General features: G+C 52.7%; 10 protein-coding genes across 11 annotated transcripts in view; 7 read left to right on the top strand and 3 right to left on the bottom strand.

Annotated features, from left to right (window-relative positions):
* The window catches only part of H257_00231 (hypothetical protein), a gene marked incomplete at both ends in the record, with an annotated part of 2,258 nt that extends 1,639 nt beyond the window's left edge, over nucleotides 1-619 (top strand). The window contains one exon of the mRNA XM_009822810.1: nucleotides 41-619. Within this exon, the coding sequence (XP_009821112.1) occupies nucleotides 41-619 (579 nt within the window). The remainder of the gene's footprint in view (nucleotides 1-40) is intronic.
* A 1,187-nt stretch (nucleotides 620-1,806) lies between these two features.
* H257_00230 (hypothetical protein) lies at nucleotides 1,807-5,243 on the top strand. Its single transcript, XM_009822809.1, has one exon. It carries the CDS (start codon nucleotides 1,851-1,853, stop codon nucleotides 5,202-5,204), a length of 3,354 nt encoding a protein of 1,117 aa, XP_009821111.1. The 5' UTR covers nucleotides 1,807-1,850; the 3' UTR covers nucleotides 5,205-5,243.
* Nucleotides 5,244-5,652: 409 nt separating this feature from the next.
* Nucleotides 5,653-7,561, top strand: H257_00229 (hypothetical protein; the record flags this gene model as incomplete). The annotated part of the gene is made up of 2 exons (XM_009822808.1): nucleotides 5,653-6,388; nucleotides 6,705-7,561. The coding sequence occupies 2 exons, from the start codon at nucleotides 5,653-5,655 to the stop codon at nucleotides 7,559-7,561; spliced, it is 1,593 nt and encodes a 530-aa protein (XP_009821110.1).
* Nucleotides 7,562-8,462: 901 nt separating this feature from the next.
* On the top strand, nucleotides 8,463-9,436 carry H257_00228 (hypothetical protein). The gene has a single exon (XM_009822807.1). It carries the CDS (start codon nucleotides 8,689-8,691, stop codon nucleotides 9,382-9,384), a length of 696 nt encoding a protein of 231 aa, XP_009821109.1. The 5' UTR covers nucleotides 8,463-8,688; the 3' UTR covers nucleotides 9,385-9,436.
* Nucleotides 9,437-10,786: 1,350 nt separating this feature from the next.
* On the top strand, nucleotides 10,787-10,981 carry H257_00227 (hypothetical protein; the record flags this gene model as incomplete). The annotated part of the gene is made up of 1 exon (XM_009822806.1): nucleotides 10,787-10,981. One exon carries the CDS (start codon nucleotides 10,787-10,789, stop codon nucleotides 10,979-10,981), a length of 195 nt encoding a protein of 64 aa, XP_009821108.1.
* A 324-nt stretch (nucleotides 10,982-11,305) lies between these two features.
* Nucleotides 11,306-13,437, bottom strand: H257_00226. 2 transcript variants are annotated; one of them, XM_009822805.1, is made up of 11 exons: nucleotides 13,383-13,437; nucleotides 13,038-13,300; nucleotides 12,902-12,985; nucleotides 12,395-12,850; nucleotides 12,261-12,338; nucleotides 12,055-12,204; nucleotides 11,919-11,995; nucleotides 11,812-11,872; nucleotides 11,692-11,763; nucleotides 11,589-11,640; nucleotides 11,306-11,537 (listed from the first exon to the last, which is right to left on the bottom strand). In XM_009822805.1, the coding sequence occupies exons 1-11, from the start codon at nucleotides 13,408-13,410 to the stop codon at nucleotides 11,392-11,394; spliced, it is 1,467 nt and encodes a 488-aa protein (XP_009821107.1). In that variant the 5' UTR covers nucleotides 13,411-13,437; the 3' UTR covers nucleotides 11,306-11,391. The 2 variants fall into 2 exon arrangements, with proteins under 2 accessions (XP_009821107.1, XP_009821106.1); XM_009822804.1 differs by having other exon boundaries at nucleotides 11,589-11,763.
* A 101-nt stretch (nucleotides 13,438-13,538) lies between these two features.
* On the bottom strand, nucleotides 13,539-15,034 carry H257_00225 (hypothetical protein). The gene is made up of 3 exons (XM_009822803.1): nucleotides 14,656-15,034; nucleotides 14,205-14,595; nucleotides 13,539-14,152 (listed from the first exon to the last, which is right to left on the bottom strand). The coding sequence occupies exons 1-3, from the start codon at nucleotides 15,027-15,029 to the stop codon at nucleotides 13,607-13,609; spliced, it is 1,311 nt and encodes a 436-aa protein (XP_009821105.1). The 5' UTR covers nucleotides 15,030-15,034; the 3' UTR covers nucleotides 13,539-13,606.
* Nucleotides 15,035-15,150: 116 nt separating this feature from the next.
* Nucleotides 15,151-16,122, top strand: H257_00224 (hypothetical protein; the record flags this gene model as incomplete). Its single annotated transcript, XM_009822802.1, has 3 exons — nucleotides 15,151-15,470; nucleotides 15,534-15,587; nucleotides 15,639-16,122. 3 exons carry the CDS (start codon nucleotides 15,151-15,153, stop codon nucleotides 16,096-16,098), a joined length of 834 nt encoding a protein of 277 aa, XP_009821104.1. The 3' UTR covers nucleotides 16,099-16,122.
* A 399-nt stretch (nucleotides 16,123-16,521) lies between these two features.
* On the top strand, nucleotides 16,522-18,258 carry H257_00223 (hypothetical protein; the record flags this gene model as incomplete). The annotated part of the gene is made up of 4 exons (XM_009822801.1): nucleotides 16,522-16,846; nucleotides 17,392-17,739; nucleotides 17,918-18,135; nucleotides 18,187-18,258. The coding sequence occupies 4 exons, from the start codon at nucleotides 16,522-16,524 to the stop codon at nucleotides 18,256-18,258; spliced, it is 963 nt and encodes a 320-aa protein (XP_009821103.1).
* Nucleotides 18,162-20,023, bottom strand: H257_00222 (hypothetical protein). Its single transcript, XM_009822800.1, has 9 exons — nucleotides 19,826-20,023; nucleotides 19,732-19,772; nucleotides 19,597-19,681; nucleotides 19,440-19,542; nucleotides 19,133-19,375; nucleotides 19,039-19,075; nucleotides 18,830-18,987; nucleotides 18,657-18,712; nucleotides 18,162-18,604 (listed from the first exon to the last, which is right to left on the bottom strand). Exons 1-9 carry the CDS (start codon nucleotides 20,007-20,009, stop codon nucleotides 18,321-18,323), a joined length of 1,191 nt encoding a protein of 396 aa, XP_009821102.1. The 5' UTR covers nucleotides 20,010-20,023; the 3' UTR covers nucleotides 18,162-18,320.
* Nucleotides 20,024-20,035: the final 12 nt, after the last annotated feature.

Raw genomic sequence — 20,035 nt, 5'->3', positions numbered from 1 at the left:
ATGGCCAAAGGGGTGTGGACGAAGCATCACCATTCAACAGGACAACGCCCGCCCACATGTGCCACCCTGCGACACTGATATCGTGGCGGCGTGTCAAAGTGGTGGCTGGGACATGCAGCTCAAGTTCCAGCCACCAAACTCTCCAGACCTCAATGTTCTGGATCTGGGGTTCTTCCGTGCGATCCAGACCCTCCAAGAGAAGAACACCTCCCGCTGCATTGATGAAATTGTTGCCGCCACGGAGCAAGCGTGGAGTGAAGTCTGCATGCAGACCCTCAACAACAACTTCCTGACCCTCCAAGCCTGCATGCGTGAAACGATATGCGCTCAAGGAAACAACAACTACAAGATTCCTCATTGCGGTAAGGCGAAACTATTGGCTCGTGGGCTTTTGCCCCAGGTCCTGGCAGTAGACAATGAGGTTGTGGAGTGTGGTTTCCAGCAGCTTGACGAGTCTGACGTCAATGCAAAGTTTGACCAACTGGCCGTGGAAGTGACCGAAGCTATGGAGATGTCTGAATTCAGCTCTCAGTTGGAAAAGCTGATTGTCAACGACGAGCTCAAGGAGGACGCGGGTGTTGAATTGGACGAGCTGTTGGATTTGTGTAGCCTGCTTTGAATATAATTGTATTCATTTTTGTATGCCAAAATCAAAATATAATTTACGATTAGTTTGTTGCAAGCTTTTCCGAATATCATTATTTCCGCTTGTTGCAAGAATTTACGGACAGAGGTAGTAATAGAAAACAATCAAATTTATTAAATGTATTCCCTTATCCAGTACATATGATTCATCACACGGAGGTATGTCAAGGATGAAATTGGCACCTTCCTGGGAATTAAATTATACAGCTGAAGGGCACCTCTTGTTTTCGATATATTTGAGACAATCTACATTTGAAAATTCTGGGTTGAAGTGGCTTATTCTACATTTGACACGCAGTTTTTGGAAGAAATTCCTTGCTACTTCGAAGATGTTTACAGTGTTAAAAAGATAGATTATCTTGTGACAACACAACGAAAGATAGCGTATCCACCCGTAGATTATTTCAATTTATTTCTCCGATGATATTGACGACGATGGGCTGCAGGTTTCTAGTCTTTGTAGGAATCGGTGGTGGTGTGTTTTCGTCCACCAATTTCGTCGTGGAGAGACGTTGCGTCGTGGCCGTCCAATTCGCAAGTGTCGTGGTTGCCACGTGTCCTTGGACATCACCCATGAAACTACGAGGTGGCCTGAACGTATACATAGCGCAGGCTGTGCCGCGACTGACTTCACGTCTGGTCACTGCTGTGCTGAGCATTTCTATCAACCTAATTAACGTACGTTACACGTCATTCACTAAGACGTGAATCTAAGACATGCCCTGCATGTGAATGAATACTCGCACACCAACAAGGTATGTAGACATGTGCAGGGTGCTTGCTTAAACTTACAGCTGCTACAGAGGTCCATCATGTACATGTATGTATGTACTGAGGGCATGCGTCCAACCAACTCAAGGGTGTTGTGCTTGAGATGTGTCGTGGCGGTGGTGCTTAGTGGAAGGCATGTCATCCCTTCCCGATCTCGTCGCGCCGCGGTGAACGACGAAAGGACATGTTCAACAGTGTACACTGCTTGACATCATCCCACAGCAGTCCCTTGGAACTCAGTTGATCGCACCCGAGTTCAGCCACTGGTTGCTTTTTTTTCCGTAAAGGGTGGGCCTTATACAAATTTCAAGTGAAATTCGATTTAATTGCGGAAAGATCTCAGTTACACACCATACAAACATCAAGCCAAGGGTCAGTTTCGACTGTTTCAAACACCACTGGCGCTCATTCCCAATTTTTCTTCCACGGCCGTGATGATGGAGGGAGAAGAAACACTCCTTCCAAAGCAACAAGTCATCGTGCTGGAAGTGGAGGGCATGATGTGCATGAAGAACTGCGGCACCACTGTACAGAACGCCCTCAAGAACATGGATGGCGTTGAGTCCGCGGTTGTCACATACACCGAACATATTGTCACCGTGCGTGTGTTGCCGTACTATTCCATCGACCCGAGCGACCTCATCGACACATTGGATATGGTGGGGTTCGATGCCACACTCCAAGTCCCCTTCGACATGGAGCCACGGAACGTCGTCCGCCTCGGCGTCGACGGGATGATGTGTATGAAAAACTGCGGAACGACTGTTCAGAACGCACTTCGACTGCACGAAGGCGTCCAATCCGCATACGTCGATTACGACAAGTCCATGGCAACGATCACAATCGACCCAGAGCACATTGGGGTGGTGACGGAGCAGGATTTGATAGACACTGTCGAGTGCGTTGGGTTCGACGCATACGTGTTCAACCATGGTGAGCGATGTCGCCGACGGTTGGCGGCCAAGGCCAAGGCGGCGCTGCAGGATGAAACCGAGCAATCGACCAGCATTGCGATCGCGGAATCCTCCCATCCTCGCGCGTTTTTCAAAATTGACGGCATGAGCTGTGCTGCATGTGTCAAGGCCATTGAAGACGTACTGCGGCACCAAGCTGGGATCGTGGACTGCCGCGTAGGGCTTATCAGCGCCAAGGCGGAGATCGCATTTGACAGGTCCATCTTCGTCGAGCACGAAGATGTTCAAATTGGCGACTTTATCCGAAACGCAGGGTACGGCGCCACATACATCAACACGATCGACGGCGACGACGACAGCTTCGAGGTCAAGTACGACGTCGAAGGATTGACTGGCCCAGAGCACATTCATGCGGTGGAGAGCGCCGTCAAGGCCTTGGCGGGGGTGGCGAGCGTGTCCATCAAGCAACACGTCGTGTCGGTGCATCTCAAGCAAATGTCGGCCACTGGCCCCCGCACGGTTCTGGATGCGATTGCCGCCGCCGGCTACACCGTGTCGGTGCATGTGGCGCACGCCGACGATACCGACGAGGACGAGAGCGCCAAGTGGAAGCGGCTGCTGCTGATTTGTCTGGTGTTTTCGCTGCCGGCGATGATCGTGCATATGGTGCTCGGGTGGATCCCTGCGTGCCGGATGCTGCTCATGTCGAAGGTTGTGAACGGGCTCACGGTCAAGTGCCTTGTGATGTTTCTGCTCACGACGCCGGTGCAGTTTGGCATCGGCCTCCGCTTCTACGTGGCCGCGTACAAGGGGCTCCAGCACGGCATGATGGGCATGGACTTCCTCATCGTCGTGGGCACGACCGCGTCTTACTTGTACAGCTTCATCTCGATGGTCGGGTGCATTTTGAGCCCGACGTTCCGCGGCCACCACTTTTTCGAGTCGTCTGCGATGCTCATTTCGTTCGTCACGATTGGCAAGTACTTGGAATCCAAGGCCAAGAAGGACACGGCGCAGTCGCTGGGTGTGTTGGTCAAGATGCAGCCCAAGCACGCGCTCCTGATCGAATCAACTCTTAACGGCGGCGGCGCGGCAATGTCCAAGGACCGAAGCATCCCCATCGAGCTCGTCCAGCGCGGCGACAAGCTCCGACTTCTCCCCGGCTGCCGCATCCCCACGGACGGCGTCGTCGTGCACGGCCAAAGCTCGTGCGACGAGAGCATGCTTACAGGCGAAAGCATGCCCGTGACCAAGTCCCAAGGCGACATTGTGTTTGGGTCGACGGTCAACCAGAGTGGTGCGCTCGTGATGGAGTCGACGTGTGTGGGCGGCCAGAACACGCTGAGTCAGATTTGCGCGCTGATTGAGAACGCACAGATGGACAAGGCGCCGATCCAGGCAGTGGCCGACAAGTTTGCGTCATGGTTTGCCCCGTTCGTGATGGTCGTGGCGCTGATCACGTTCGCCACGTGGTACGTGATGCTGACGTTCGACGTGGTTCCTGTCGAGTGGAAGCTGTCGATGGGCATCGTCACGACTGGTCACGAAGACGACCTGTTCATTTCCGTGCTGTTTTGCATCTCCACAGTTGTCATCTCGTGTCCGTGTGCGCTGGGACTGGCGACCCCTACCGCCGTGACGGTTGGCACCGGCGTCGGCTCCAAATTCGGCATCCTCATCAAGGGCGGCCGCGCGCTCGAGACGGCGCGGTCGGCGGATGTAGTTGTGTTTGACAAGACGGGCACGCTCACGGTGGGCCATCCGTCCATGACCGAAGTGGTCGTGTCCGAGGGCGGGGCCGTGACGGCGCGCGACGTGCTGTACTATGCGGCTTGTGTGGAAACGCAAAGCGAGCACGTGCTGGGCAAGGCGATCGTGCTGGCGGCGTCCGAGCAAGAGCAGCTCGAGTTGCGCGAACCCACCAACTTCCGCGTGGTGCCGGGGCGGGGGTTGCGGGCGACGGTGCCGCGTCGAAGCGACGGCCAGTCGTCGACGACGACCCAAAACATGATGGACGTGGCTGTGGGCAACTCGGCGTGGCTCGAGGAACAAAACGTGGCGATCCCGTCCAAGATGGAAGCGCACATGTGGGAGCTGGAAAACGAAGGCAAGACGGTCGTGTGCGTGACTTTGAACAATGTGTTTGCGGGGCTGATTGCGCTGGCCGACACGGCACGCCCAGAAGCGGCCGAGACCATCGCGCAGCTCAAGCGCATGGGCATGAAGGTTTGGCTCATCACAGGGGACAATGCGCGGACGGCCACGGCTGTGGCGCGGCATATGGGCATCGACAACGTCAAGGCGGTGGCGTTGCCTGGGCAAAAGGTGGAGCAGATCAAAGTGATTCAGAGCCGGACGAGCGAGCGCACGGGCAAGCCGCATGTGGTCGTGATGGTGGGCGACGGCATCAACGACGCGCCGGCGCTGGCGCAGGCGGACGTCGGCCTTGCGATAGGCGCCGGCACGGACATTGCGCTCGCCCAGGCCGACATGGTGCTAGTGAAATCCAACCTGCGCGACGTGGTGACGGCACTAGACCTGTCGCGAGTGATCTTCACGCGCATCAAGATCAACTTGTTCGCGTCGATGATCTACAACTTACTCAGCATTCCGTTGGCGGCGGGGCTGTTCTTCCCGCTCTTCCACCGCATGTTGCCCCCTGCCTGCGCCGGGATTGCGATGGCGATGTCGTCCATCTCGGTGATTTCGTCGTCGCTTATGCTCAAGCGGTACACCCCCCCGGTGTTTAGCGAGTCTTTCTCGCTGAAAAAACCATTGACTGGTCGACCCCCTGTTAACGGGGGCCGCAACATGCTCGAGTTGGGCAAAATTCGCAACCGGCCTTACCACCCTGTGGACATCCAAGAAAACTAGGCACGTGTGTCTATTTAATATTAAGTTATTCCACGAAACGCTTAGTTGTTTTACGGTTTACTGGTATTGGTTGTATATTTGCTAGAATACTTTTATAGAGGGGTCATGATTTCCGTAGTTTTGTACTTTCAGTACCGGTACAGTAGAACTGTCAATGTGAGTTGGCTATGGGGCGGTATCGTGTGGACGGGAAGGGCACCCGTTAGTGTTGACAAGATCAAAGACCAGCATTCCATTGACGCCAATGGTGGTCGTACTTGACGTTTCATGATTTAGGGACAAGGTGGAGCAACCACTGTATTCACTGAATAGAACTCGTAACGTTATTCAGGATAGAACTCGTAACGTTATTCAGGCATTTGCTCCCAATTGCAATTCGACATACATCGATGTCTTCGATATTCAAGAGATTACCGACCCCGCGCTGTTCTTGGACTTGACGTTGACCATGCGCCGAGCTGATCCGATTGGGACCAACCAAATTGGAACCCGAGCACTGTCCGCTGCGTTGGGGCTCGAGCCAGAAACTGATTTCCGGTTTTGGGTCGTCCGGCGTGAGAACGACGCAGGTATCGATGCGGTTGCCATGTGGACTTCGTTCGCGGGCATCTTCTTGAGTCCGAGCTTTCGTCCGTCGGATGCCGCGGAATTTGGCCACCACTTGGCCCAACTCCTTCCCGACCCATTGCCTCAATCCAGTGGACGCATAATGTCCACGCAGTCGTTCAACGAAGGCTACTGCGCGGAGCGGTACCCCCCCTTAACCCCGCAGTGGAAGGAGACTTTGCTGGTCTACGTTCTTGACCAGTTGAAACCCCCCCAGCCAGTGGAGGGCTCACTTGTCACGGACGCGAACAACGAACTTCTGATACCATGGATCGTCGAATACTGCGAAGCGCTGCAGTACCCACAAGAAATTGCCGAGCCATACCACAAGCGGAGCATGGAACGGCAGTCGTTATATGTGTGGCAAGTGAATGGCCGAGTCGTAGGCTTTGCCGCACATTATCCGCCGGTGGTCACGGAAGGTGAAGCCATTTTCCGAGTCGGCCCCGTGTTCGTCACGCCACAGGAGCGACGCAAGGGCTACGCCAGCGCCATGACGGCGGAATTAAGTCGTCAACTGAAAGTCGCGTACCAAACCTCGTCGCGAGTGATGCTGTTTGCGATGCCAACAACCCTGCGTCCAACAAGGCATGTGCAGGCTAGCGACCTTGATCGTTGCTGCTCCAATATTACTTGGTATTCAGAAGCTACACACAGTCAGGTTCCTTCCGTTGGTACCATCAAGGTAATCTGCCTTCGTAGAATTCGATTTCCGTCACAATAGAAGTGGAGAAATGGACTGCTCATCGCGACAATGATAATAGGAAGTGGTACTACCGGTAGTAATTTGTTACTGCCTCAAGTGTAGCCTTGGTCTGAATGGTGGTGAAAAAACATGCATTCTTTGGGTGGGACATATCTCACTCATAAATCAATTGCGAATGTTCATCCAAGAAGTCCACAGCCTGTCCGAGTTTGCCGCGTTGACGTCGGAGATGCTGGAAGCTGAGCCCTTTGGCATGAGCTTGCAGTTCGATGACTTTTCCCCGGCTGCTTCGGCCAACCTGGCCACTCGATATTGGGTGATGTCGCGGCCGGTCTCTGCCTTTGCAATGGTGTCGCCCAAACGAATCGCCATGAGCCGTTCCATCACACCCCTCGAAGCTCAAGCCCTCGGTAGCGTGCTGTCGGAAACAACTGCGATGGCGCCGCATATTCAAGGTCCGTTAGCTGCGTTGATTGCATTTATTCGAGGCTATCGCGAACACTGGCCAACAACATCCTTCGTCCCAACGGCTACATTCCTCACCTATGTTTTGGACAACTGCCCTGGCATGCCCCCCCGAGTTAAAGGCACTTTGCGCGCGGCGAATGCTACATTGGACAAAGAGGTTCTCGAAGAATGGAGTTCACTTGCCGCCCAACCGCTGCGGGGGGCTGTGGCGGACGTACAAGGCTTTGTGACAAGGGAAATCGAACACCGATCCTTGTACCTATGGGATGTGAATGGATACCCCGTCGGGTGTATTGGCCACTCGTCACCTGTCCAAGTTTGCAAGAAACATCGGTTAGTTGTGACGATCAACGTCCTGCATGTTGCGTCGCCAGAGCAAGATGAAGACTATGGCATCGCCATGTTGACATCACTGTGCCAGCACCTCCAGGAATCCAACAATGCAACTGCATGTCGGGTTGTCCTCATGGTCAATCAAGATAACATTAGTCCGACTGAGACCGAAGTGATTGAAAACGCTGGGTTTGGCCTGCAGCAAGGCACCATCATCACTGCCGATCTTGTACATTCGGAGTAGCTAACACAACCATATTCATATATTTGTGCGCTTCTCATTTGCTTTCGCCACGAGAAACAATTGCTCCAGCGTTAAATGGGCTCCCAGGCCATGCATGACGTGTTGAAGCTTCATTCCTCTCACGACATGTCGGCGACGACCTTCACTCACACATTGCACTTTCAAAAAGTGTTCCAGGAACCCACTCAACACCATAAGTCGGATTGTGTGGTGGTAGCAGGTGGAACGTGAGACTATTACACATGTAGGAGTACAGTACCTAAGAGAACTGCACAGAGCATGTATCCTTTGGCTATAACGTAAAAAAACAGTTAAACCAATTTAGGATAGCTTGGTATTGTCCAATCATACCTCGTTATTTGTTGGAGTCAAAACCTCTGTCATATAATGCCAACCCTTCCGTCACGTTGATGAAATACAGTACCAATTCAGCGTAGAAGCCGTTGATAATAGTAATTCAAGATTGGGCTTGAAATTATTGGGTTTGATATGAGGTTGTGTCGAGTGATAAACTCGGTGAACTACAGTATATTTCAATACCTGAAGTATATACTGTACTCTACAAACCCATAGCATTGTGTAAATTATATTCAACCTGTTGTAACCGCTTAACCTAAACGCAAAACTTCAATGCTTTTAAACATACATACTTCAAGATAAAAATAGTTATGCTAAATTGGTTCTCAAAATGTCAATACAAATGCTTAGAAAGTGACAAATTTATCTGTGAAGGTAATCGTGTAAATTAACTATATTGAGAAAGCAGTGTGCCTTGACTTTTGGAATCGCTTCTCAGAACTCAAATATTGTAAAACGGACTCAAAAGTTATGTGCATTGTACTCCGTACAGTAAACTGGTTTTTTACGTTCTGCCGGCAAATATCACATTCCAAAGTACCATGGGCTCCACAAGACCATCCATTCAAGCGATTTCAAACGCGAAGTCGTTCCTTGACCTCACTGTGCCCTTACGACAACTGGATCCAATTGGGACTAACCAAATTGCTAGCATTGCTATCGCTATTGCTACTGGCGACCGGTCCCCTGAAGGCATCAGTTTTTTTGTTGCCGTTGCCACCGACGACGACGGTGATATACCCCCCGAGGTAATTGTGACGGCGTTCGCAATGCACAGCTCGTCTCGTGGTGTTTTTCTGAGCCCCTCAATGTCGTCTGACGAAGCCACTACCTTGGGTGAAATCGTCGCCCACACGGTTGAGCCGTTGCTCGTTGAACTCACGGGCATGGTCGCCGCCGCAGTAGCTTTCAACGACAGCTACTGCCGCCATCGACCACAGCCAACAGCTGCAGTGTGGAAAGAAGTCTTGCTCTTGTATGTGCTGGGGAAACTGCAACCCCCCTCGCCCTCCACAGTGGCCGGAGCCATGCGTGTCGCGACTGTCGAAACGGACACTGGGCTACTCACAGCTTGGACGATTGAATTCTTCGAGTACATCGGCATCCCCGCCCAAGACGCCCCCCACTTTACAGCCAGTGGACTCAAACGACAAGCGTTGTTCGTGTGGGAAGTTGAGGGGACGCCAGTGGGGTTTGCAGGCTATGCACCCCGCGTCGATGTCGAAGGCGAAACAGTATACCGAATTGGACCAGTGTTTATAGCGTCGATGGAACGACGTAAGGGGTATGCGTCGGGTCTCACGGCAGCCCTGAGCCAGCACTTGCAGGCGACAAACCAGTCGCGATCGTCTCGCGTGTGCCTTTTTGCCGACGCAGCCAACCCGGCATCCAACAAAGCCTACCGAAATGTAGGCTTTGCGTTGCACAGTCAAAGTGTGGCGTATTCGTTTGACACCAGCAATTAATTGCGATTTTGTTTTGCAAGTTTTAAATGTGGTTTAAAACGTACGGAGGCCAGTGTGTCAGACTTGCAATGCTGTCATTGTTCTCCTAACAATGGTAGACAATGGTAGATAGGCACTTTAACTTCGTCGTAAATAAGCTCAACGTTAACATTGCATTTAGAGTACGCAACCCCATGGAACCCCCGGGCAATCCACAAACTTAATTCCTGTGACGGACGACACGACCATCATTCGTGAAAGAAAGTTTCAAATGGTGCGTTTTGGGACCACAAATTTGCTCGCTAAGGATTGTGGTCCACCAAACTTACGCGTTGTTGGCTCAGTAAAAGAGCGTGGCAGAGATATAACATCGTTTTAACTTATTTACGAAGAAATGGTATGTACTGTGCTCCAGAGTTCCATGTACATAACCGGTCAAATCCGAACACCACAAGGGTATTTCCCTGAGTGCACCACTTCCTCTGTTGCTTTCGTAGACATTTCTCTTCAAATGAACCTAGTTAGTCCTGTAATCTTGGAACCCTCGGTTGCTATTCCGGGGTTAGGTGGAATGTGTTGTTTTGGTTTACACGGGATTTACACGTGAAATGAACAGCACTTCCACTGTTGCTCCCTGGGAATTTCCAGCACCACAGGGAAAATACCAGGGTTATACTAGTAACTACAGTATCGAAACACACCTTCAAAGTAATGTTACCATGACTACGACAAAACCAACGACCCAACCACTGAGGATCCACAGTCGTTTCTCGACCTAACGCAGTCTTTACGGCTGCTGGATCCTATTGGCACCAGCCGCATTGCTAGCATCGCCACTGGCATCGTCACCAGTGCGCGATCACCTCACAGCAATTGTTTCTTCGTCCCTACAAGCAACACCAATGCCACCATCGCAACGTCTTTGGCCATATAGATCGCAACACGGGGACTCCTTCTCAGTCCAACCATGTCCCCAGATGAAGCCACTGTCTTGGGAGAAATCTTCACCACCACGATGAAGCCCTTGATCGTTGCAGTCTCGGGCATGAACGACACTACAGTATCCTTCAACGACAGCTACTGCCGTCACCGACCGAGTTCAACCGCTGCCGTGTGGAAAGAAGACATGCTCGTGTATGTGTTGGGCAATCTTCAACCCACTTCACCATCCAAAGCGACCAGTACCATGTGAGCCGCGAATGACAACGACTTGGAACTCCTCAAAGCGTGGTTGACAAAGTACTATGAGTACGCTGGCACCCCCAGCGAGGACAACGCATTCATCGTAGCCGGGGGACTCAAACGACAAGCGCTCTTCGTGTAGCAAGTTGAGGGGACGCCAGTGGGATTAGCTGGCAACGCACCCCCCGTCGATGTCGAAGACGAAACTGTGTACCGAATTTGACCAGTGTTTATAGCGTCGATGAAGAGACGTAAGGGGTATGCGTTGGGACTCTCGGCAGCCCTGAGCCAGCACTTGCAGCCGACAAACCAGTCGCGATCGTCGCGCATGTGCCATTTTGCCGACGCAGCCAACCCGGCCTCCAACAAGGCGTACCAAAATGCAGGCTTTGAAGTGCACAGTCAACTTGCCGCGTATTCGTTTGAACCAAAGTAAAAACTATACTACCTCTGTCCGAAAGTGATTGCACGAATGGACATTTCAGGTGTGAAATTAGGGTTTCTCCTCCAAATCAGTGAACCTCCCACACTATTTGCATAACATGAATGTAAACCAAACCACCACTTTGACGTGTTGCCTAACAGGTTTCATCTCTATTAGTCATCCGCTGTAGTATGCTCCTCGTCCATAATTTCGACCATCGACCCAACAAGTGTTGCATGAGTACGGTATGCCGCCCATTTCGTACTTTGTGGTGCAGCAAGTAGCTGGTCCAGACGCCGAAGTTGTCAATTGTTTCAACTGCAACTTGACGTTGAAGTGCAAAGTAGTAGTACAAAGTCGATTATGGCAGCAAAACCACCTTCGTACTGTCCTCCAGTTGTTGTTGGAGGGCTGCAGTGTCATTATTTGCGATACCCGTGCGCATTCGACACTCCGTGCGCGCTGAGGGACGACGTGAGTTTGTTCTCTTCGTCGCAAAACTGCGCCAAGAGTTTCAATCGCGAAGTTGCCCATTTCGTGCGATCTTCACGCTCCAGTTCCAATTGAGCTAGAAGCGTCAATCGTTAGCGATTCATGTTGTAGACAAGTACAAACTTACCAAGCAGCGACTTGACCTTGTCTTCGAGCACCCGTTTTTCGTCGGAAATGTCCTGGGGTACTTGTGTCAGCAATACGAGGTCAACAGCGACGTTCAATCGTACTCGAAGAGCCATGCTTAGCTCCGTTACGTCGCCCAGCATCTTCTTCTCACGCTTCACGAGCGCTTTGTTTTGCTGGAAATGACATCGCGTGAGGGGTACTCATCAGTCGGTTCAACGTACCTCGTCCAGATGAAATCGATGGCGCTCCCGCTTTATAAACTCATGATGGCTGGCTTCGTTCCTACACACTAACGATGGAATTGCAGTCGATATCAACGCAAGCGTACCGTTTGTCGGATGTCGCGATCAGTGCCGTTAGCTCTGCCACCTGATGGTCTTTGGATTCGCACTTTTGTTCGAGTCCCTGCCAAGAAACCCGATCAGTACGACACGTCCGAGACGCCAATGGTTTCGAAAGTCTACTTGAATCAACGCCTGGAGCGTTTGCACTTCGCGGGCAGACTCGGTCTGTTGCTGCTTGATGTGATCTTCCAGTGCCTTGTTTCGCGCCTCCAACTCGGTCTGCGCCTTGTGCATGGCCGTCTTTCGCTTGAGAAATTTCGTCATTCGGTCCTGCCCCAACAACGCAATTGTTATTATGGCAACGCAATTTGATTCGATTTGGAAACCTCCGAGTCGGAAATCGCCCGGTCGCACTCTTGGATCATGGTTGTTTGCCGCGACGTCGTGGCCGCCAGTCCTGCAATCTGCATGGTCGTCCAGTATGTTAGTAACCACCCAAACGAAAATCGTACGGGTGTACCTTGCTGTCTGCAGCCGCCAAGTCGTTCAGAAGGCGCGTCCGCTCGGCCTCCCATGACGCAGACCCCGTTGCCGCCTGCTTCTCCAACGACAAGTTCGTCGCCTCCAATTGCGATATCTTGAGCTCGAGCTTGCCCTCCCTGCGCTCCGCCGTAGCTTTGGTGTCGCCCACGACGACTTCGAGCTCTCCAATTTTTGCCATGCGGGTCTCCAAGTCGTGCTCCATCAACTTGAGCTTGCTCTCGTACGTGCGGGTGGTCTCTTCCACGACGTTCTGCAGCGATTCCATTGCTTCCCGCCACCGCAACTCGAGCGCCTCGCGGGTGTCGATGGCGTCTTGTAGCTGTTGCCGCTTATCTCGAAACGCAGCGTCGACCTGCTCCAGCTTGAACTCCACCTGCAACACGCGACTCCGCAGCCGCTCGTTTTCACCTTCCACGCCTTGAAGTCGTTCCAACTATGGCACCAAACACTGTGTATATCAAAAAGCGAAACGGGGACAACATACCTCGTGACGACATGCCCGGATGGTATCTTCCTTTTGCGCCAACTCCATTTCCAACCGGTCGTTGTCGTGGCGAATATGCTCCACCTAATCAATCGTCACTTTGAATCGAATGCGCAACATTTGTACGAATACGAACTTGCAATCGCTGGAGCTTGAGGCGCTCGACAGATTGCTGAATCTCCGAGAGTTCTTGGGACGAATCCCCTAGCCATTTTTTCGCCTTCAAGTCTACGTCCGCCTTGGTCATGGAGGACGGATGATGGGGTTGATGCGGCGCCAAGTTTAACAGGCTGTCGCTAACTCTCAGCAGTTCGTCCAGCGACGACGATACATTCGCAGTCCGCCGAGGGGGCATCTGGACGACCGCCGCCCCACGTGCATCCGAGATCTTGTCCGTGGCTACATACAGCCCCACGCAAGGCGAACGCATGAGTTTTGATGACGAATGCATTGAATGAATAAAGGCATGTGTACTACAAACCGAGGTCGCTGCAGGTTAAGCTGCTCATTCCAAAATATACTAGCACCGCTGGCGATTGTCGAGAGGATGGAGCGTTTCACAAGGCTTCACTTTGAAACGGCGCCACGATTGAAAGTGTAACCGCACACGACACATTACTGGCCAATCAAAACAAGGTCTGTAAACAATACTGCTTCTTTTATCCAGTTAATGTATGTGAATTGCCTGCCATAGCCAGGCTATGACTATTGCAGAATGCAGTGCGCGCATGCCGAAGGGGGCACAACTTCCACGTCCTCGTCGCCCGCATCATCATCATGGACTTGGGTGGTCGACAGTTTCCACGAGTTGGAAGGTAGCGCCTTTTCGCCTCCGCCAAGTGGATTGACACCGTCAGCCTTGGAGTCTTGGACGGCAGGAGACGTGTTGCGCACGACTACCACGTCGCCTTCGTCGTGGCTGTCTTGCTTCACGGTGATGGAGGCCGTCGCAGGAGCGTCGGCAGGCTGCACGGGCGCTGGCGTCAACGGAATCTCTTTCAGCGGAGTGGAAACCACTGCAAACGAAGGCCGTTTGGACAGAGATGGCGCCGGGGGCAGCGTTGGGGGAACATACGGTAACACGATCTCGTCGTCGACCTTCGAAAACGAGTCTGATGGCGTGGGGGGCAGAGGCGACTTGACAGCCGCGGAAAACGAGTCGGTGGTCCTTCCCACTTCCGACACCACGACCGTAGCGGCTTCGCTGCGAATGGCATCCGACTCGACGTCGCTCACTTCGCGATACGTCAACTAGTGGAGACCAAGATGAGATTGCTGAATAAGGACGATAACGATGAAGTACCCGTGCGGCTGGCACGACATTGGGCCGCGTCACGGTGAACGTAATCGCCGGGCCTTTCTTCGCCGTCGTGAGGAAGCCGCCGTGGCCAGACGTTTTCGACTTCTTGAGGATGGTCACGACGTTGTTAAAGTTCTTGCGCGTGCGGTTGGCATCGTGGCATGTCAAGACGAGGTTGGCGTCGTTGAATTGGATCTTCGACGGGTCCTTTCCCTTGAACATGAAGGTCATTTCGCCCTTGACACCGAATTCCTGCAGCCCAATGCCGTCCGACATGCCTGGTGGATTGCTGTTTAACGAACTGACAGGGGCGCCGCCAGACCCAGCGAATTGAAGGGTAAAGAGCTGATTGTAGCTCAGCTCGCTGCCCGCTTCCGCACCACCGACAGGGGCTCTATAAGATGCGGTTAATAACACTCAAGGTCGCGAAATTCGCAAAAAATCAAGAGCGTACATGATAAACGTAGCCAACTCGCTGGAAATACCCTCTTGGATGGGCGGCGCAACCAAAATCGTTTGCCTGATCGCCGAGTCAACGACGAAGCGCACGCGACCGAGCTCTCCTTCTGGAGACTTGGCCGCTAATTGAATGCTGTCCCCATTTCTCACATAAATCGAAGAAGATAGCGGCGAGCCCGTGGAGACTTCCGCGCCCTTGGCGGCGCTGGTAGCTCCGACGCTCTGCTTGCCGAACGTGTCCGTAATGGCATTAATGGAGGTTGCCTTAAGGTTTCCTGTGTCAAGTGGCGCCGACACCGCGGGAGTGGCAAGGACTGCGTCGCTCATCGTTTTCTGGAATGCCCGTGGAGTGACGACTGAAACCTCCATACCACCCGACCATATTTAGCTCAGCAATACGAAACGGCCGCCTCTTGAACGGCGGTTTTCAATTGGATCGCAATTATTATCCGGATGGTTTTTTTATCCGAAAGTGGATTCCAAAATCGCAATGTGGTTTGTCTGGAATGCTGGCCTTGCCGTGACGGCGATGGGGCTGACCTGCATGGTTAGCAGTGTTTTCGCATGCATATACAACATGTCCCAGTGGCTCGGTGCGTCAGTCCCTGGATTGTTCTTCCAGTGCCTCCTGCTTGCTTCGAGCTGGTGGACGTTAGCATCGCACTGGTTCACGATGACCACAAACCCAGGGACAATTCCCAAAGGCATCAGGATATCTCAGCTAACAGCGACGAACGAAGAGGCGCAGGATGCAGTTAAACACGTGGAGCTTGTGTACTGCGAACGTTGTGACGCCGATCATCCAAAGCGGTACAACACTGACTTGCCTCGTAAGGCAGTTCGTGCTAGCTGACATTGATCCGACTACTGTAGATCCGAGCATTGCGATACATGCCAAGGATGCGTGGTGCTAATGGATCACCACTGGTACGGTATACATATATTCTACGTGTGTCTTCACTAATTGGCATGCTGTAGCCCGTGGGTGAACAACTGCATCGGCATTGGAAACGCAAAGAACTTCATTCTCATGCTGCTGTATGTTGTCGTCCTTTGTGCGTTGATGGTCGTGTTGACGGTGGCGCAACTTTGGTTATGCGCTTCCTCGACCGTATGTGGACTAAAAGAGGGTTCAAGTCCAGGCCGGGTGGGGATGTGGGTACTCGCCGTCTCAAGTCTATTCATGGTGCTGTGTGGCCTCATGCTGGCGATGGAGATGTTCAGCATTGCCGAGGACGAAATCTACGGTGCGATTGCATCTGAGCTGTCAAGCCTTCAGGAATCCAGGGAGCACGGCTCCAAGCTCAGTCGACGTCTGGGTATCCTGTTCGGAAGTGACGCATTTGGCTGGCATTGGCTCGTGCCTGGGCGGGACGTACACTTGCGACGGCGGGAGGAAGAAATGGATATCATTCTCGGCTATCACGAAAGGGATTAGTAATACAGTGTATTTGAAGTAAGATATCTTCAGCGGTCTCATCCGGATATATCCGGTGATGCATGCCGCAACTGTTTGTCGAGCAATGGACGGCGACGATGGGCGTAACTCGATGGAAAGTGTGGTGCGAACGAATGTTACGATGGCGTCAAGCATTCCCAGGCTCGATCTAGTCATGACAAGGCAACACCTACAGCTGCCATTCTGGAGAATTTGTACTTGCCTCTAGCCTCGTCCGGCGGCACGGTGCTTGCCTTCCATCCAGAGACTGCAATGACGGAGCAAGTACCACGCGTGTACGTATGCCACCACGTTGGCAGAGTCCGTTGTTGAGATTTCAGCTGAAACGAACGATACGACGAATGCTAAGCTTCTCTGGTGAATCGGTCAAGTTACAAGGGTCGAAGCCATCCATCGATTGGCATGCGATTGATATGGTGGACGAACCCGAAGGCCCCCGAAGCCAAAGCGGACAGTCCTCTGCAGAAGGCCTCGATGAGTTTCTGCAACCTTGCACGTGCCTTGCCATATCAAGATGACAGTGAGAAAGGCATGGCCGAGCAGGTGAACAAGGTTGACAACTGCAATCTCATGGAACGTCCGTCCAAGCATCATCCTGCATGGTCCACCTCCGCCAAGTCTTCTATGGACTGTTCCGACCGGTCGATAAATGCATTGTCATTCAGCAATGCAAGACAACTTCGGTCATTGTTCACCGCCGATACCCACGACACTCCTCAACCGGATGGTACGTACTCCTTTCCAAGCGCAACGTGAGACCGACTACTATGCATTGTGCCGCTGCTTCGACTGTGTGTGCATGTTGAATTGAGTCATGTCGGGCTAAGATGGGGTCGGGACCCCGCCTGCCTTAATTGTTTCATTGCGTTCAACGACTTCGTCTGCGCGACAGTCCGCGTCAAGCCCATGGAATTTGCAGTCCACTTCATGCTTCCGGCCCTCCAAACAATTCGCAGAAGCGCCAGTACAAGACGGCGAGATTCCGTGCAGCCAGTGCCCCTGCTGCCGCATAATGGGTTGGCGCTTTGTAGTGCGCTGTAAAGTAGGGGGCTCGCGTTCCACTTGACACCCCCGGAGTTGTTATTATTGACGCTACATATGGATGTGGCACAAGTGATCGCGACTCTTTCCTTGGCCTACATATATTGCATGTGACATTGAAGAAACGTCGTGTGAGAATGATGCATTTAAGTTTGGCCAGTCCATCTCCCTTGGTCTCAACTCCTTCATCCTCTACACCAAAAAGCGTGTTCTTGACGAGTGTGTATGTAGATGCTGGCTACGAATGTGTGGTGCTGGTGGGTGGCGACAGCACCGCTAATGAATTCGTCAACGGCCGTTTGAGTCGCCCTGAAGTCGAGTGGAGGCAGTTTTTTGTCGTAGCGACCCCACTGGCATTCCTTAGTCTGAAAGGAGCCACAGACACCCTCAGTCGACACATGCAAGCAGCGTTGCACGTAGCCTCTATCTATGCCACCCTGACGCATAAAATCCGATCGCTAGATGTGTTGGCTGTGGAATCTCCGCCTGGCACCACCAGTTTCGCCTGTTGTGGTGTGGCAGCTGCCGTTCCCGGTGATGTCCGTCCGTCCAGTGGATGTGGCCATCGTGGCAAAATGCGTACCTGATGGTCAAGCACACTCTGTTTGGTCGATGTGTGGCATGTCGACTTCGCTATGTCGAGTTAGTCGCACCTTCAGCTCCGTTGGACTACGAATCCACGCACGTGAACCATAATATGGCGACGATGCCTACCCAAGTGAGGTCTCCAAGATAAAGTTGTGGCAAGGGACGCTAGCGCGACCCCTAGCGGCGGCGGAACCTCATCACACGGAGGAAGAAGGATCGTTTGCAGTGGTGGAGGGTTGGACGGCAACAGCTGAAGTGCGACATCATTCGGACGGGTACATGGAATTTGTGGCAGTGCGTCGCGGAAGTCTGCTTGGGCCGGCCGTGACAACTTGGAAAGCCGCGCGCGGTCAGGTGCATCCGCCGGCTACGACCCGACGAGTTGCGGTATATACTTCCTCTGGGGGAACGAGGCCAAATGTCAATGTGTGTGGACAGCCACTTCAAGCCCACAACGGGGTTGTGCGCATCCCCGTGGTCCGCAATCTGCTCGCGGAGTCGACATCGTAGGAACCATTGGAAGGATGAACCCGTTGAATAATATAATAGTGAAGGGATCGTTCTATATGTTGCTATGTGGACAATGAGGCATCTCCCAATTGCCGGACGAGGTCGATGTCAAGTTGCCTTGCTGCGTGCACACGCTTTCGCTGCCGATCTTGGTGGACTTGGGCGAGATATTGTGTCGCGGGTAGTTTGGTGTTGGTCGAGTGGTGAAACAGCTGTAACGTGAGTTGGGGGCCACTCTTGGTCCGTCGTCCAAGAGATGTCGACGGGGGAGCTGCACCTACGACATCTGGCATGTACGCTCCTGGTCCTGTTTCGCTGTTCGGGTTGGCTTTCGAGGCAAACACATCTGCCAAACAAACAGCGTCGCCACTTGAAAGTGCAAGGGTATTGTGACGTACATCCATCGTGGAATGGAATTACATCGGGGGGAGTGCCTTTGGGGATGGTAGGGAGCCTGGTACAAATGTATTAAATGAGGTACATTCCATCCACAACTTCAGGATTTCGTAGTGAAGATCAAGAGTGGGATGATACGAATCGAATGGCTAGCATCACAAGACCGACTTTGTACCGTGGAGACATTTCAAACGTAGAGTGGGCGTCGAGTCGCTGACAGTGCCCTGGCATGGGCGTCTCGTACTTTGTGTGTGTGATGTCGATGGCGTCGAAGAACCGCTTCTCAGTGTGCATGAACGGAACACTCTTTGGCCGGGCGAGGCTGTGCGCAATCTATTTACGTCAGGTGGCTCAACATGAGCCCCGAACTGTATCGCAGAGTACCTCGCCGTACGACGGCAACACCACGGCATTTTTCCTCCTAATGGATCACGTACACCTTGTCAAGACGACATTTCTCCTCGTGCGATGGACGAACCTCGTGGTCGCTCGCGCGCGAGGGTTGGCAAGTTGCCGCGCTTCTGCTTCGTCGGCTTCGAGGGCGGCCTTTTCTAGCAGCAGCGCTTGCACGAGGTCAAACGTTTCATTGCACATGGCTTTTTGCTTTTCCACGGGCAAACTGGGCAACGCCAGCGCCTTTTTGTACTTGAGTTGTTTGATTTCCCGAGTGATTTGCTTGATTTTGACTTGACATGTGGACAAGTTCTTCAGCGGCGCAGTGCTACAGACAACGGATAACCACATGTAATGACGATCGGTGTATTCGTCATAATGTACGACTGTACCGGAAGTAGTCGTCGAACGTTTGCGATGCCATCACGGCACCGTAATTGGATGTGTAGTGTCCTGGACCAGGTGTCTCTGGTCGCGGTCGCACGTCGGGAATGTCTACAAGGTCTGATTCGTTAGGGTCTTGCACCGTGACAATATGTATTATCGTACTCTGAATAGAGTAGTCCTTGACGGTATTGAATGCCGTGGTAATCTCGTTGGTCGGGTATTGCCCAGGCCCTGGGTAGTCTGGCACCTGCATTACAATCCAATCAACACTCAAAGACATACTACGTGGACGCATACCGATTGATCCACAATATCTAGCGTGTCGCGTTCTGCAGATGCTAGACAATGAAAACGACAGGGTCAAGTGAGATTCATCAACTCCTAGTAGTACATCCAAAGGCGTGGGCATTCTGCAACACGTCGGGCAATGGCTTGACGGGACTGCTGAAGCAACCCCAGTTATTGTACATCCGCTCTGTGGACCTGGCCTGGGATGATCGCTCGCGCCTGAGCTGAAGCTTCATCCTTCGGTTGCCGTCCGCATCGTTGCCAGTTGTGGGCCCTTCCTTGTTCATCAGGCAGGAACATGCAAAACGTGTGA

The sequence above is a fragment of the Aphanomyces astaci genome, assembly GCF_000520075.1.
Source record: "Aphanomyces astaci strain APO3 unplaced genomic scaffold supercont1.1, whole genome shotgun sequence".
In the NCBI taxonomy this organism is placed as follows: Eukaryota; Oomycota; class Saprolegniomycetes; order Saprolegniales; family Verrucalvaceae; genus Aphanomyces; species Aphanomyces astaci.
Note: the sequence above shows the minus strand (reverse complement) of the source record. Positions and strands in the feature narration are given on the sequence as shown.